The sequence below is a fragment of the Schistocerca piceifrons genome, chromosome 1, assembly GCF_021461385.2.
Source record: "Schistocerca piceifrons isolate TAMUIC-IGC-003096 chromosome 1, iqSchPice1.1, whole genome shotgun sequence".
Taxonomy (NCBI): domain Eukaryota; kingdom Metazoa; phylum Arthropoda; class Insecta; order Orthoptera; family Acrididae; genus Schistocerca; species Schistocerca piceifrons.
The window spans coordinates 1,020,637,563-1,020,653,173 of NC_060138.1; the positions used below are offsets into that span (position 1 = coordinate 1,020,637,563).

General features: G+C 40.0%; 1 protein-coding gene across 4 annotated transcripts in view; it reads left to right on the plus strand.

The window, feature by feature from the left end:
* LOC124716288 overlaps positions 1–15,611 on the plus strand; it is a 125,902-nt gene that overhangs the window by 22,267 nt on the left and 88,024 nt on the right. For 3 of the 4 annotated variants that reach the window (XM_047243165.1, XM_047243174.1, XM_047243182.1), the window contains exon 2: positions 3,461–3,659. The exons of the other annotated variant lie outside the window; for it this stretch is intronic. In XM_047243165.1, the coding sequence (XP_047099121.1) occupies positions 3,461–3,659 (199 nt within the window). The remainder of the gene's footprint in view (positions 1–3,460; positions 3,660–15,611) is intronic. 4 annotated transcript variants of the gene reach the window in all.

The window sequence follows — 15,611 nt, forward strand, 5'->3', positions numbered from 1 at the left end:
TCGTTCCTGATTAAGCAACCGTGGGTTGCGAAAGCTTGAAAATTGTGTGTGTGTGTGTGTGTGTTTGTTATTGTCTCTATCAACGTACCAAAGCTTTCGTTTGGGAAGTTACAGAATCTTTGTTTTTAGAATATAACTTCAAATTGAAATGTAAGGTAATATTGGGTTCAGTGTAGTGGATGTGATATTAATATCTGGCATTCTCTAAGTATAACGGTTTGTGCTGACCAAGAAAATGTAAGTGCAGATTTGTCATGTATTTGTTAGTTTTTTGTGGAGCGAGTTTGAGAGATACTTTTTTTCCTCACATCTGGATCAAGAGCCGGAGTATAGGATTTAGAACAATAACAGCAGCCAGTCATCATAGAAGATGATCTCATTTAATGGATGACCAGTTTCAGGCTTGTGTCTATCTTCAGATGCATTTAATGTAAATCCACACGAAGATGGGCACAAGCCCGAAACTGGTTGTGAATTAGATAAAATTACCTTCTATTGTGAGTGGTAGTGGTTATTATTCTGAACTCTATAAAGAAACAGCCACTTAGTGCAACTGTGTCCATTATGGAAAAAATTCACTAAACCTAATCGTCATGTCACAGTGATAGACTGAATTGTAGCATAGCCGGTAGCCTAGGTTAGGTACGAATGTGTCAGTTTGGTTGTGGGTTGATGAAGCCATTGCATATTGTCGCAAGATAAAGCTATTTTTTGCTAAACGCAGTTTGTGGTGAGAGACGTGTTTTGTAGACAGAGGCCTAGATTAGGTTGGAAGGAGACAGATTGATTGCGCGTTCATAAGACCAGCAAATGAGTCTGGACAATCTTTTACATACATTGCGCATTGTAGTTAAATTTACATCCCTAATGAGAACTCCTGTTTCCCCAAGCATTTAGTTATTATTTTCAATTTTTTAAAGGCATTTACAACAAGAACTTGCCTAGCACAAAAACCCGTATTACTGTGGAGGTCCCATTAGTTTGTTGGAGCCTATGTTAATACTGCTTTGTGTTGAGTGTTTTCAGCAAGGCTCCTACCACTGCCATACCAGTGACGCCATCAGTCTGTCAGTGTTAACTAATTCTGTTTCCTGTCTCGTGTCTGTATCGACAGAAACTTTTGGTGTATTGTGGTTCACTTTCTGTTGACAAACTGGATCTTGGTACTTGTCCAGCCTTTACTAAAAGCAGTGATAACTGCCTGATTGTAACCACTATAGGTAAAACAGTAATCAGCCTGAAAGTTGATTTGAACACCACAGTGCTTTATTAGGCTTTGTCCTATTGGTGGAGGTGTGAAGTTGCCTACTTCCACCTTCTAAACTGAATTGACTTGCCCAGTATGTTAAAGGGGAGCCTACAGTTTGACATGTGTTCTGAGCCATGTTGCAACTTGGCATTTTTCACATGAACAAACATTTATGGAAGCAAAAGGAATGGTAAATGATGGAAAGAATTGCTAGGACTGAGTGTTGATTGATTCTTGATTGATTGATGTATTTACGCAGGGATCGTCTTAGTGACATAGGATTTGTCATCCTAGTACAATGAAAATAAATAGCTCTACACACACACACACACACACACACACACACACACACAGTGTATATAAGCATGCTTTTATGAGGATGATACAGGGGTTTTGATGTGACCTTGATAAAGCATTTGCCTAAAATGGTGTAGGAAAATGATGGAAAACATAAATGAGGATGACTGGATAGAGAAAACACCTCCCATATATGAGATCAGTCTGTTAACAATTTCACCGCCTCATTTGGTTAATCCATATTGAACAATTTTCTCAGACTTTTGGATTTTTAATCTGGCGTTTTATCACTGCACCACCAAGCACAGTACTTCACGATTACACTATGGTTACTATGGTCTCACCTACTGTGGAGTTGTGGCAGCAGCAGCAGTTGTTGTTTCCATCTGTACCGCTTTAACAATGGTGTTGCAGATGTCAGCTCAATATTTACCTGAAGTAATTTATGGAGTCCATGAAAGAACTAAATTGCAATGGCCGGATGTGGATTAGGGCCTCCATACTTCCAAATACAAGGTCAGTCTGTTAACAACAGCGCCGCCTTGGTCAGTTTATACCTAGTGAGTAGCTGGTCTCCTTTATGCATTCTTACAGAACAATTATCTCGTCGTGTAAAAGGCTAATGCTGCACTGTTAACGAATTTCTCTGTACCAGTCACTGTGCCCACCATCAGCTGTCAGAATTGTGACGTTTAGTTTCCATTTAATGTATGAAAATTAACCATTTGCTTGTTTGACAAATTGAGTTATTATCCTTCTATTACGAGTAAGATGTTGAGTTCATGAAGAAAATACGAAGCAGAACTTCAATATATGATTTTTCCAAGGGGGAAATAATAGTGTGTAAATACACTGTGAAATTCGGGGGAAATAATAGTGTGTAAATTCACTGTGTAATAACAATTGTTTGACTGTCATTTACTGGGTTTAAATTTTTGTGTCAAACCCCCTACCATTTTGTTATTTTACTAATTCTTCATTGTGTAGCATGTATTGCTTAGCAGGTACTTTTACCTGCTTATTTAAATAAAATTGTTTCAGTAATTACTTTCATCTCCGTAGACATTTTAGTGTAAAATTTTATTCTCTTGAAGAAAGTGTTGTTTGTGTTCATACTTAAATGATAAATGTATTTTCAGTCTAGATCTTGATTCATGAACATGGCGAGAACTGTGTTGTTGTTGTTGTTGTTGTTGGTGTTTTTTTTTTTTTTTTTTAAAGGAAAATGTCAACAGGAATTTCCAATTCCTGCAAGTTGAATATTTTTGTTGTGCTTAACTGATTCGCAGATGTCATTCCGTAGTGTAGTTAAAATCTCCAGTGTATTGACCTACCTTGACATAGAGCCTGATTACTATCTATTTATTTCATTTTTTTTATTCTTTCAGTCCTTTTCTGTTGCTTGAAAACTATTTTCGTGTTTTGCGTATTCCTTCCCTAGAAAATAATTCTGTAGCTAAGAACTAGTTGTACATATGAATCATTTGTAACTAAAAGGCTTTGGCCTGTACCGTATGGCCTTTTAAAAGCCAGGCTGAAGTGCTTACAAAAAGGCAACACTGTTTTGTTGGCTGCCTCAAAGCACATGCTGGATTACTTGTGTGTTTTGTTGTTGTCTTGTTTATTAGCTGAGAAATGAGAAGTTGCCTTTCACGAAATAGCTCGTACTGATGACATATTTCTTCTGCGAACTTTGGAATTATAATAACTCTTTATTAACAATGAAGTGTAAGTATATTTATTGAAATTAAACTAAAATAATTGAATTAACAAAATGATGTGTTAGCTGTTAACATTTACTATCAGACTATTTTTATTGCACATGCTTGTAGCTTTAACGTAATACATTGCTTTAACGTAATACATTGGCTGATCTGATGCATCATGGTGTATATTGTATTTTTCGTTTTGCAGATGGCTCCAAAATACTGCATCCCAGGACGTTTCAGCAACTATGGAAACTCCATGAAAGAAACAGGCTACTGTATTCTGATTTCCAACTGATGGGGACAGGGCAGCTACATTGTATAAAGCTATTCCACAAAAAGACTGGAAATCTTCAAAATATGCAGTTGTTTGCATCAAACATTTTGGAGAAAGTGATTTCAATTATGTAGGTGTATCTTGCAATGAGGAAGGAAATATTCAAGAAGTTGGTAGTAATAGGAACCTATTGTAACCCAGTGCAGTGCCAAGGATATTCTCAGGTTTACCAAAATGTTTTAATAATGCCAGTACTTCATCTTATGTTGTCATGGTATGAGAAGAGAGAGATAACTTAAAATATTGGATGAAAAACTGAACCAGTGGTTGAAAATGGATTCAAATTAGCAGTAAGATAAATGACAGCAGTGAAAATAGTTCCAAGTGAAAACTGCATGTAGAAAATTCTTTTGTGTGCTTTTGGGTTTTACGGTGTAAAAGTGATAACCCCCCCCCCCCCCCCCCTCCAATTCCTGTTAGTGGTGGTATACAAGAGAATTTAAAAGTTCAAATTTGTATTAAAAATTAAATTCTTAGAGTATCACAGCTGTCTTGAATACTTCCTGGCCAGAAACAACAGCGATGGTCCAGTTGCAGACCTGGTTGATTAGGTATGTTTGACACAAAAAATTTTGCTTCTAATAATTTAATATCTGACTTGGAAGGGGTGGCATTTGTCTACAAAAAGATCCCATCTAGTGAACAAACAACAGAAGAAAAACTATATAAGGAACTACTTTTTCTAGTGGGTCAAATAGTGCTTATCCTCAAAAAGAAGAGAAATTACACTTGTGAAACAATATCCTCGCATTCCTTTTGTATGAACAGTCAGCCTTGTAATGTTTTAAGGCATACCATATTAGTTTTGCCACGTCCCAAGTACACTTTACAACATCCCAAAGACATGCAAAGTCTGCAAAGAAAGCTTTGTTTGTCTGCTAATGTTGCAAATGAAAACAGGAATTTAGAACCAACTTTCTAATGCTAAGTGACAGAGATTAGCATGTTGTTGTCCAGATGGATGAAATCTATGTTCATTAGAAGCTTTCATTTTGTAATGGCTCTATAATGGGGTTTGCTGAAAGTCAGCCTGTTTGTAGCACAAGAACTTTGGTCATTTGAAAGAAATTGTTAGTTTAATTCCAGTAAGATACCTCACACATTGTGAGTTACTGCAGCTTACGTTAAAAGTACTGACTTTCATTTCAAGCTGTTGTTTCTGATAATTGCTTGAACGAAACATGTTTGTTATCTTGAACAATGAACCATCAGTTTAGGTCTGTATGCTTTTGATTTTGTACATATATTCAGGTATATTAGAAACATCTGGTTATGAAAGATATTGACAAACAGAATCCAGTAGAAAATTTACATCTATATGCAAAGTTTCCTGCTATTAAAGACCTATACAAAAGTGAAAGTATTTATTTATTTAGCATATGGCTAGAGATACAGCATCTGTCATGATTGAAAACTACTCTTGTATGTCTAGATTACTAATGTAGTCTATAGTTTGTGGAGTCGCGAGAGCAAAGTCACCAACACTGCCATTATCCTTTCTTGTCCTACATTCAGTGATGATGTGCTGGATCATCTGTTGTGTAGCCCCACAGTCACACTCAGGCATTGAACAAAAAGTTCCACTTGAAGTGGGAGGCTGCACAATTCACATGGTTAGTTTGGATTCTGTTTAGTGTTGACTATTGTCTGCGAGGGAGGCTGAAACCAGGTGGCGGCGTCTTGTTCACAGGCAGTATTTGTCGTTAAGTTTCTTCTGCCACTCAATGGTAGTTTGGTAATTGCTGTTCCTCAAGTTCATGCCATCTATTGTTGGTGGTTTCCTCAAACGCAGCCGACTAGCATTTGCGTTGCTGATGTCAGAATGTATCGGTAGTTCTGGATTGTCCATTATTTTGTTGAATTATCTTAAGAGAATATCTTTATGTCTGAGATCTTGCAGAGGGGTATGACTTAGTACTGGTAGCCAGTGTATGTGAGTAGATTTGATTGTGCCAGTGATAAGACGCATTGTGGCATTTAGTTGGGTATCTGTGATATTTGTATGGGCACTATTGAGCTGGTAAGCAGCACAGTATTCAGCAGTTGAGTACACTAACCCTAGAGCTGAGCAGCACAGAATTGCGGCTGTAGATCCCCAAGTTGTTCCACATAGTTTATGAATTATGTTGTTGCGAGTTCTTATTTTTGTAGCAACATTTTGAAGATGATGATTGAAAGACAGCATTCTATCCAATATGACCCCTAGGTATTCAGGGTATCTGTTGTGTCTCAATTTCTGGTTGTCCATGCACATCTTTAGCTCCCTATTACCCATTTTGTTGTTGAGATGAAAGCAACAAACTTCAGTGTTACTGGTGTTTGGTTCGAGTCCCCACTTTTTGATGTACTGAGTCAGCTTCTTGAGGTCTTCTGTCAGGATCTCTTTCGTTTGTTCAATGTTTTGTTTTCCGGTAGCAAATGCCCAGTCATCTGCATATCCGAATTTCCTTGAAAGCTTCTCTGGCATGTCTGAAATGTACAGACTAAACAACAAGGGAGCAAGAACAGACCCTTGAGGCAGTCCATTGTTCTACGATCTTTTATTGCTTACATCAATCCCCTTATACACACAATTGTCTTTGGCTCAACATGGATTTAAAATTCGTGCAGTTCTTCTACACGAGATAACTTTAAGGAGTGTGTAGAGTACTCAGTCTTTCCATACTGTATCATAGGCCGCTGTTAAATCTATGAATGCCACTGAAGTTTTGAGTTTTCATTGATAGCCTGCTCCTATGTAAGTTGTAAGAGACATAACTTGATTTGTTATATTCCTGTATGGTCTAAAGCCCACCTGTTACACTGGAATTATCTTGAGTATATCAGGACCAATTCTGTTCAGTAAAAATATTTCCAGGAGTTCATATGCAATGCTGAGCAAGGCAATAGGTCGGTAGCTTTCTGGCTTTTCACTTGGTTTATTTTTCTTCAATATAGCAATAATCTTTGTCAGTTTGAAGAGCATTGGTATCTGGTGTCTTTCAAGAATAACAGTGTAGAATTTGGCGAACCAGGCATGAGCCTGTTTTCCACAGTGAGCAAAGAACTCTGGGTGTAGGCCGTCCTCACCAGGGGCTTTACCTAATTTAGTGTTACTGATGGCGGTGTTTATTTCTTCCACATTGAATGGTTTGGGTTGTGTCGTTGGAGAGCTACATTTAAGGAGTTTCATTTCTTTCTTTATATCCTCAGTAAGGTTTTTGCTCCTTTTGCTTTTGGAAATTATGACTATATATGAGGCAAGTTTGTTTGGATGGATTTCTGATGTCCGTGCAGTTGTTTTTCCATCTCCAAGCTTCCTTAGAAGAGACCAAGCTTCTCTGCTTGATTTTGTGTAGTCAAGTGAGCTAACTTTACCTTCCCATTTTTTCCTCCTGGCTGCATCTAGGCTGTGTACATCTACATCTACATTTATACTCCACAAGCCACCCAACAATGTGTGCCGGAGGGCACTTGATGTGCCACTGTCATTACTTCCCTTCCCTGTTCCAGTTGCGTATGGTTCGCAGGAAGAACAACTGCCGGAAAGCCTCCATGCACGCTCGAATCTCTAATTTTACATTCGTGATCTCCTTGAGAGGTATAAGTAGGGGGAAGCAATATATTCTATACCTCATCCAGAAACGCACACTCTCGAAACCTGGACAGCAAGCTACACCACGATGCAGAACGCCTCTCTTGCAGTCTGCCACTTGAGTTTGCTAAACATCTCTGTAACGCTATCACGCTTACCAAATAACCTGTGATGGAACGCACTGCTTTTCTTTGGATCTTCTCTATCTCCTGTGTCAACCCGACCTGGTACGGATCCCACACTGATGAGCAGTACTCAAGTATAGGTTGAATGAGTGTTTTGTAAGCCATCTCCTTTGTTGATGGACTACATTTTGTAAGGACCCACCCAATGAATCTCAACCTGGAACTCGCCTTACCAACAATTAATTTTATATGATGATTCCCCTTCAAATCGTTCCGTATGCATACTCCCAGATATTTTACAGAAGTAACTGCTACCAGTGTTTGTTCCGCTATCATATAATCATACAATAAAGGATCCCTCTTTCTATGTATTCGTAATACATTACATTTGTCAATGTTAAGGGTCAGTTGCCACTCCCTGCACCAAGTGCCTATCCGCTGCAGATCTTCCTGCATTTCGTTGCTATTTTCTGATGCTGCAACTTCTCTGTGTACTACAGCATCATCTGCGAAAAGCCACATGGAACTTCCGACACTATCTACTAGATCATTTATATATATTGTGAAAAGCAATGGTTCCATAACACTCCCCTGTGGCATGCCAGAGGTTACTTTAATGTCTGTAGACGTCTCTCCATTGATAACAACATGCTGTGTGCTGTTTGCTAAAAACTCTTCAATCCAGCCACAAAGCTGATCAGCTATTTCATGGTCATTGCTCTCAGTAAATCGCTGGTAAAGCTTTTCACTTTCTTCACTCCATCCAGGAATATATTCTTTGCGATACCCTCTAGGACATGTTTCTTTGCTGCAGATATCATAGCTGCTATGGATCATTCATAAGCTTCATTTGTAGGTGGTATCCAACATATGCAATTGTCAAGTTCTTTCGTGAAGCCAGGCCAATTGGCCTTATTGAAATTCCAATGTGATCAGGGGGATTTGTGTGCCAATTTCGTGTATCACAGGTCTGTGCTGGCTATGAGGGAAGTCATTGAGCACCTTTCAAGTAGTTGGTAGAGGTTTGTTTCCTTCGTCTCTGGACACAAAACATAGATCAGGACAGTACCCTCTTTTTCCAGGCTGCTGAGTTAAACGTGCTTCGGTCTTTGGCATCAAAGACGTGGAAGAGGTTGTTTCTGTCCATCCATTCCGCTACTGCTTCACCATTTTCATCATTAGTTTTGTATTTACAATTCTGGTGGTGATGGTTGAAATCTCCAATGTAGACTCCTGGGTGTGGTCAGATGTCTGCAACATGATTGGGCCACTTAGAGTTCGGAGGTTTGTAGATGTTTGAAACCTCAGTGTCGCCTACTCTAATGACAATGGAGTAGATGTCCTCCTCAGTGCTAGTAGACAGAAGAAAGGCTTTATCTATAGTATTTCGCACATATGTAGCATTACCATAGGCATGGTGATATGTTGCTCCTAGAAGATCGCAGCCTGGTATTTTTCCTCTGGATTGCAGCTGCTGTTCCTCACTGGTGTGCGTTTCTTGTATGGCTACCAGATCAACTTCATGAGAGAGTAGCAGTTTAGATAAGGCTTCACTTTTAGCACGACTAATACCTTCAATATTTAGCTGTCGCACACGTAGGACAGGTCCCAGGATCCTTGTGGTAGAAGGACCCTTTGAGAAATCATTCGTAATCGTCATAATTCCGTGTTGTATCTTGATCAGGAGGTTAAAAGAGACTTTACGTCTGATCGCATATTTGTTGTTGCTCCCTTAGCACCACCCAGGGGTCACATGTAGGTTACGTTAAGGTTAGACCTACGGACATGAGCAACATTGGACCCCCAAGTGAAAGGAATAAATTACTTAGACCTGCACAAAAATTTTGTCAGAAAACTTTATTCCAAAATACAGAGATACAAAAAGTTATTTTAGTAGATAATATTTTTCATGAAACTAACCTCTCTGCACTGAAATTAAGTAATGATGACTCAGGTACAATGATATTCCTATAAATTATTCACAAATGGTGGGAAAATTTTAATACGAGGGTAACACAAAAATTATCTGGACTTCCTTGAAAAAAACAATTTTTGCAGTAGTCATACTGCATCCTGCAAATGGGTGCTTACAGTTGGTACTACTATGGTGACTGTGCGCCTCACTTGACCTTCATCACAACAAGTGAGTCAGCAGTGGCAGTGTAAACATGTCCACCCTGCTAGCAGTTCACACAAAGGAAGAGCAAAGGGCAGTGATAAGATTTTTTTTGTCAGGAGGAGTCAAAGGGGCAGAAATTTATTGCAGACTGTTAGCGCAGTTCAGGGACTTACTTACATTGCCATGGTCAGACATTTCAAGTAGATAAGAAAGTTCAAAAGTGGCCAGACAAATTTGACGCAAACAGGAAGCAAGGTCCCTTCAACAACTTACAAAATGGAGCAAGCTCAATTTATGGTTTTGCCAAATGAACAGGTTACCATCAGTGGCGTAGCATCTGCGTTGGTACTGCCTGTACCATCATCCATAATGAATTTCGTTAAATTTGTGCATGATGAGTGCCACATCAGTTCACTGAAGAACACACTCAAACGTCTTGAGATCTGCCAGTGCTTACTAGGTGATTACAAAAGAGAAGGCAAATCATTTTTGGAAAGAATAACGACCTATGATGAAACGTGGGCTCATCACAATGAGCCAGAATCAAAACGCCAGAGTTTTTAGTGGAAGTACCCCAAATCACCATTGAAGAAAAAATTTAAGTCTGCGGCCCCGCGGGAAAGGTTATGCTGACTGTACTTTGGGACACAAAGGGCTTATACTGAAAGAAGGGAAATACCATAAGAAAAGACGACTACTGTGAATCATTGACTAACGAACTTAAACCAGCAATTCACAGCAAACGGTGGTGTTTTTTGTCATGGAAAGTGTTGTTGTTGTATGATAACACTTGTCCTCACATGGCTTGCTTTGTCCTTGAAACCATCCAGAAATTGAGTTTGAAGCTTCCGCAACTTCCGACTTACAGTCCAGATCTTGCTCCATCAGATGTTTGTTTGTTTGAACTGCTGAAAGATGCTTTGCGAAGTCACAAATTTTCTTCAGTGGCAGAAGTGCAATATGCGGTGCATCGGTGGTTGCTGCAACCATTTGAAAACCTTCATTTCAGTGGAATACACAAGCATGTGAACTGCTGGACCAAGTACATTTCAAAGCAGGAAGACTATATTGAAAAGTGTGTGAGTCAAACTGTGTTTTTGAAGTAAATAAAGTGTTTTATGAAATGTCCGGATAATTTTTTTGACTTACTTGCTTTGCAGTCCAATGAAATGAACATTAAAGAGGAACCTGCTGGAACTGCCATTTTCATCTGCAGATGATGAAAGTTTCAAATTCACCAACAGTTTCCTAAAGTGGTCAGATGTGTGGAACAAAATGAGTGTTGCAAATAATTGCTAAGAAGATTCTTGACAAGGGACACATTTTTTGCAATGCATGATGCAGCTAAAACAATTAGAGAAGCAATTATACACTTTTCAATTGAACTGAAAATATCGTGCGTTCTACCATGTAAATTTAAAATTGATGGATTAGAAAACAACATCAGTTCATATTGCTGCATAAAAAGCTGAGTAGCACTGTGGTATAGTGGTTGTGATACTAAACTGTTGCATGGAGGGTCGTGAGTCCAAAACTCACTTGGACTGTATAGTTTTAATTTCTATATTTGGTTCGAGTACATTCTAGAAGTATCCACAAATGTCAAGAATCATTGTACTGGAATGTTCTGTAGCTGTATATATATACTGTATGTGTTCTGGCCGGAGGCAGTTCACTCCGCGCTCTTGTATGTGCAAGTGCTGAATAAACCTTTGTTAAGTGAAGTTAGTGTTCATCATTCATCTAATTACACCTTCCTCTACGTGACATTATTCTTCGCTGTTTAGAAGCTCCAGCTGATCTCCTAGCCGCCGCAACTAAAGGGTGCGACCTTCCTTGGAGGTGAGGCCGCAAAAAAAAAAAAAAAAAAAAAAGGGCAACCTCTGTCGTTGATCGCTACAAAAATGATAGGAAACTATGTTGATATCCTCGTGGATGGCCGACCAGCCCAAGCTCTTGTGGACTCTGGAGCATCATATTCAGTCATTTCGGAGAAGTACCATCGCCAGTTACAAGAAACCGTATTTGTCAACAACAAAACATCTCTGCTGAAAGTGGCTAATGCGAAATATGTAAAACCTACAGGAAGATGTACCATTCGTGTGGGTATAAGTGGCCATACACAGCCCTGAGAATTCATCGTCTTACGAGAGTGTAGTCATGACTGTCATTCTCGGATGGGGCTTTTTGAAAGCTGCTCAGTTAATTATAGACTGTGGTCGTTCGAAGATTTTGCTAGACGAGATGAGATACTATTGACAGGAAGATGCGCATCTGAGTGTGTGGAGACTATGTGTGCTGGATGAAGTGATCATTCGTGCAGTCAGCGCTAGAAAGATAACTGTCATGTGTCATGCCATGCATCAGCCCATGGATCTTGTAGTGGAATGTAAGAGGAACACACCACTGAAAAATAACTTGGTCATCCCAGCTTCTGTCATCTCGTTTGAGAATGGATTCGGTGAATTGTGGATAGTTAACTGTCGACGAGAAACACAGGTCCTTCCAAGACGCATGTGCGTAGCAAACGCTGAGCTGTTAATTGAAGAACAGCTGAGTGTCATAGAAACCGTCCATGCTGAGTCTGTGGGTGAAATTAGCGCTACCACTACGAGACAAGATCTTCTAGGTCAACCATCATCAGATCTAACTAAGGAACAATAGAAGCAGCTACTTGCCATTCTTCAAGTTCTCTGAATGCTTCAATCTACAGGTGGAGAGCAAATTAGACAAATTGATTGTGAAGCACCATATTAGCACTCAACCAATAAGCCAGAGAGCATACCGTTTGTCGGCAACGAAACGTCGAATAATTTGCGACGAGGTAGAAAAAATGATGAAGAATGACAGCACTCAGCCTTCGCAGAGCCCATGGTCATCACCAGTGGTCTTCGTCGGGAAGAAGGATGGCAGCTGCCGCTTTTGTGTTAATTACAGGAAGCTTAATAAGATAACTAAAAAGGACGTTTACCCTCTTCCACGAACTGATGATACACTAGATTGTCTGAAGGGGGCTAAGTTTTTCTCAACCATGGACGTGTACTCGGGATACTGGCAAATCGGAGTAGATGAGGCTGATCGTGAGAAAACTGCATTCATCACCCCTGAGGGCCTGTATGAGTTTAAGGTAATGCCGTTTGGTTTGTGTAATGCACCAGCACCTTTTGAATGGATGATGGATAATCTTCTAAGGCACCTGAAGTGGACGATGTGTCTTTGTTGTTTAGATGACATTATAGTGTTCTCAGAGACATTTGATGAACATATAAAAAGACTGAGGGCCGTTCTTAAGTGTCTCCAAACAGGCAGACTGAAACTCAATCCAGGAAAGTGTCTCTTTTGGAGCAAAAGAAATCAAAATTCTTGGACACCTTGTGTCAAACGAAGGTGTGCTGCCAGACCCAGAAAAGGTGAGATCTATAACGGAATTTCCTATTCCTAAAAGTATCAGAGTTGTGAGAAGCTTCCTCGGATTATGTTCTTGTTACCGTCGTTTTATCAAACACTTTTGTATCAAAGCCAGACCACACCAAGAGTTGTTAAAAGCTGATGCTAAATTTATCTGGGGTGGTGCTCAACAAGATTCTTTTGATGTGCTGTGAAAAGCTCTGATGACTGACCCTGTACTTGGTCTGTATGATGAGAGAGCACCTACAGAACTACACACAGATGCCAGTGGTATGGGATTGGTGCTGTTCTGGTGCAAATTTCGGATGGAAAAGAGAAGGTTATAGCCTATGCTTGTAGGACACTTACAAAAGCCAGGATAAACTACCCAACTACAGAAAGAGAATGTCTAGCTGTGATTTGGGTCATGTGCAGATTTCAACAGTATCTCTATGGAAGACCATTCACAGTTTTTACAGACCGTCATTCACTTAGCTGGTGAACAGGTCTTGAGGATCCAACAGGACGACTTGCCAGGTGGACACTATGTCTTCAAGAGTATGACATTACCATAGTGTACAAAAGTGGAAGAAAACACCAAGATGCTGACTGTCTCTCGAGAAACCCAGTGCAAGACCATCAAGACTTTGATGAAGATAGTGACAGTCTCGCAGCACTCCAGGATATCTCTGCTGTGCAGAAGAAGGATGCCAAGATATCTCAAATTAGGCTTGCCTTAAATCGGTCAGAGGATGTGAAAGGACAATTTAAGGTAGTTAATGGATTACTTTGCAAGAAAAACTTGATCCGTTTGGAAAGAGGTGGCTACCAGGGATTCCTAAACACATGCGCTTAGATGTTCTACAGAAATTCCATGACACACCTGAGCCCGGACAACTAGGATTTATTAAGACATATGATAGGATCCACAAGAGATTTTTCTGGCCAGGTTTATTTAGGAGTGTCCATCACTACATGTCGCACTGTCGAGAGTGTCAGAGGAGAAAGACAGTTCCTCAGAAACCGCCTGGCTGACTCATACCAATTCCACCAGCTGAAACGCCTTTCCAGCATGTTGGGATTGACCTCCTTGGACCATTTCCAATGTATGCTAGTGGTAATAGATGGATTATTGTTTGCACTGATTATCTGACACAAAAGCTGTGAAAACAGCCGAAGCATCTGAGGTAGCCAAATTCACCATGGAAGACATTGTACGAGGTGTTTTTTAAGTAAGTACAGTTTTGAAATTTAAAAAAAAAGACGTGCTAAGATATCTCAATAATTTTATTTTTACATGAAAGCTTGTATCTTAATCTACGTACTGACACCATCACAGTCTGATTCTTCGCCGACTGTGAAGTACAGGTTGTTATAAGATTTCTTAGTGCTAAAGGGCTAAAAGCGATCGATATTCATTGTGAGGCCTGTGCAGTTTACGGAGAAAACATTATGAGTGATGGAATGGTAAGAAAAGCATTTAAAGATGGCCGCACAAATGTGCTTGATGAACAACGGAGTGGGCATCCTTCAGTCGTTAATGAAAGTTTGGTGCAGGAAGTGTACAATAAGGTGAGAGAAAATAGACGCTTCATGATTTCCTCCTTGCGGGATGACTTTCCTAATGTTTCTCGTAGTGTTTTGTATGGCATTGTGACCAAGCACTTGAATTACCGAAAATTGTGCGCACGTAGGTTACCGAAAATGTTGACGGATGTGCACAAAACCAAATGTTTAGACAGTGCATTGACTTTCCTTGAGCGGTACCACAATGACGGTGATTATTTCTTAAGCCAAATTGTTATGGGCGATGATACATGATTGGCCTATGTCACACCAGAATCAAAGCAACAGTCCATGGTAGTTGAGCAAGGGCATCGTTTTGCTGCAAGACAATGCCCGTCCATAAGTGGTGAATCAGACCAAAGATTTCATCACATCTTTGTGATGGGAAACTCTTTATCATCTTCCGTACTGCCCCGGTCTTGCGCCCAGTGACTAAGCACTTGAAGAAACACCTGGGCGGTCAGCGTCTTCAAGACGATGACGAAGTCAAAACAGTGGTGATGCAGTGGTTAACAAGTCAGGTGGCAGACTTCTATGAGGAGGGTATTCAAAAACTGGTACAACGTTATGACAGATGTCTCAATATTGACGGAAAATATGTAGAAAAGTATATTAAGGTAAAGGCTTTAATGTAAAAATAAAATTATTGAGATATCTTAGCATGTCGTCTTTTAATTTCAAAACGGTACTTACTTCAAAAATATGCCTCGAATTAAAACACGGTACCCCAAGGTAATTAATTACGTATCGTGGGAAAGTTTTTCAATTGAATCTTGTGACAGAGATAAACCGTCGGTGCAACATTACTCATCACATGATGACTGCCTACCGTCTGAAAACTAACAGGCTTACTGAATGCCTTCGTAAGACCTTGGCTGACATGCTATCAATGTTTGTCAATGTTGAGCAGAGCAACTGGGATGAGGTGCTACCGTTTGTGATGTTTGCCTACAACGCCACCAAACAAGACACCACAGGATTTACGTCATTTTTCCTGGTGCATGGGCGGGAGACGACTACCATGATGGACACTGTTTCTGTTACGTCCTGATGACGTGGGCGACGTCTACATCGGCCACGTGTTAACCAGAGCTGAGGAAGATTGGCAGTTAGCTCTACTCCGCATGCTGCAGGCTCAAGAAAATGATCGCCAAAGGTATGACATGAGCCACCACCCTGTTGTCCACCAGCTTGGCGACCTTGTCTGGATCTTCACTCCTGTTCAGAAGGTTGGTCTCTCTGAGAAGCTCC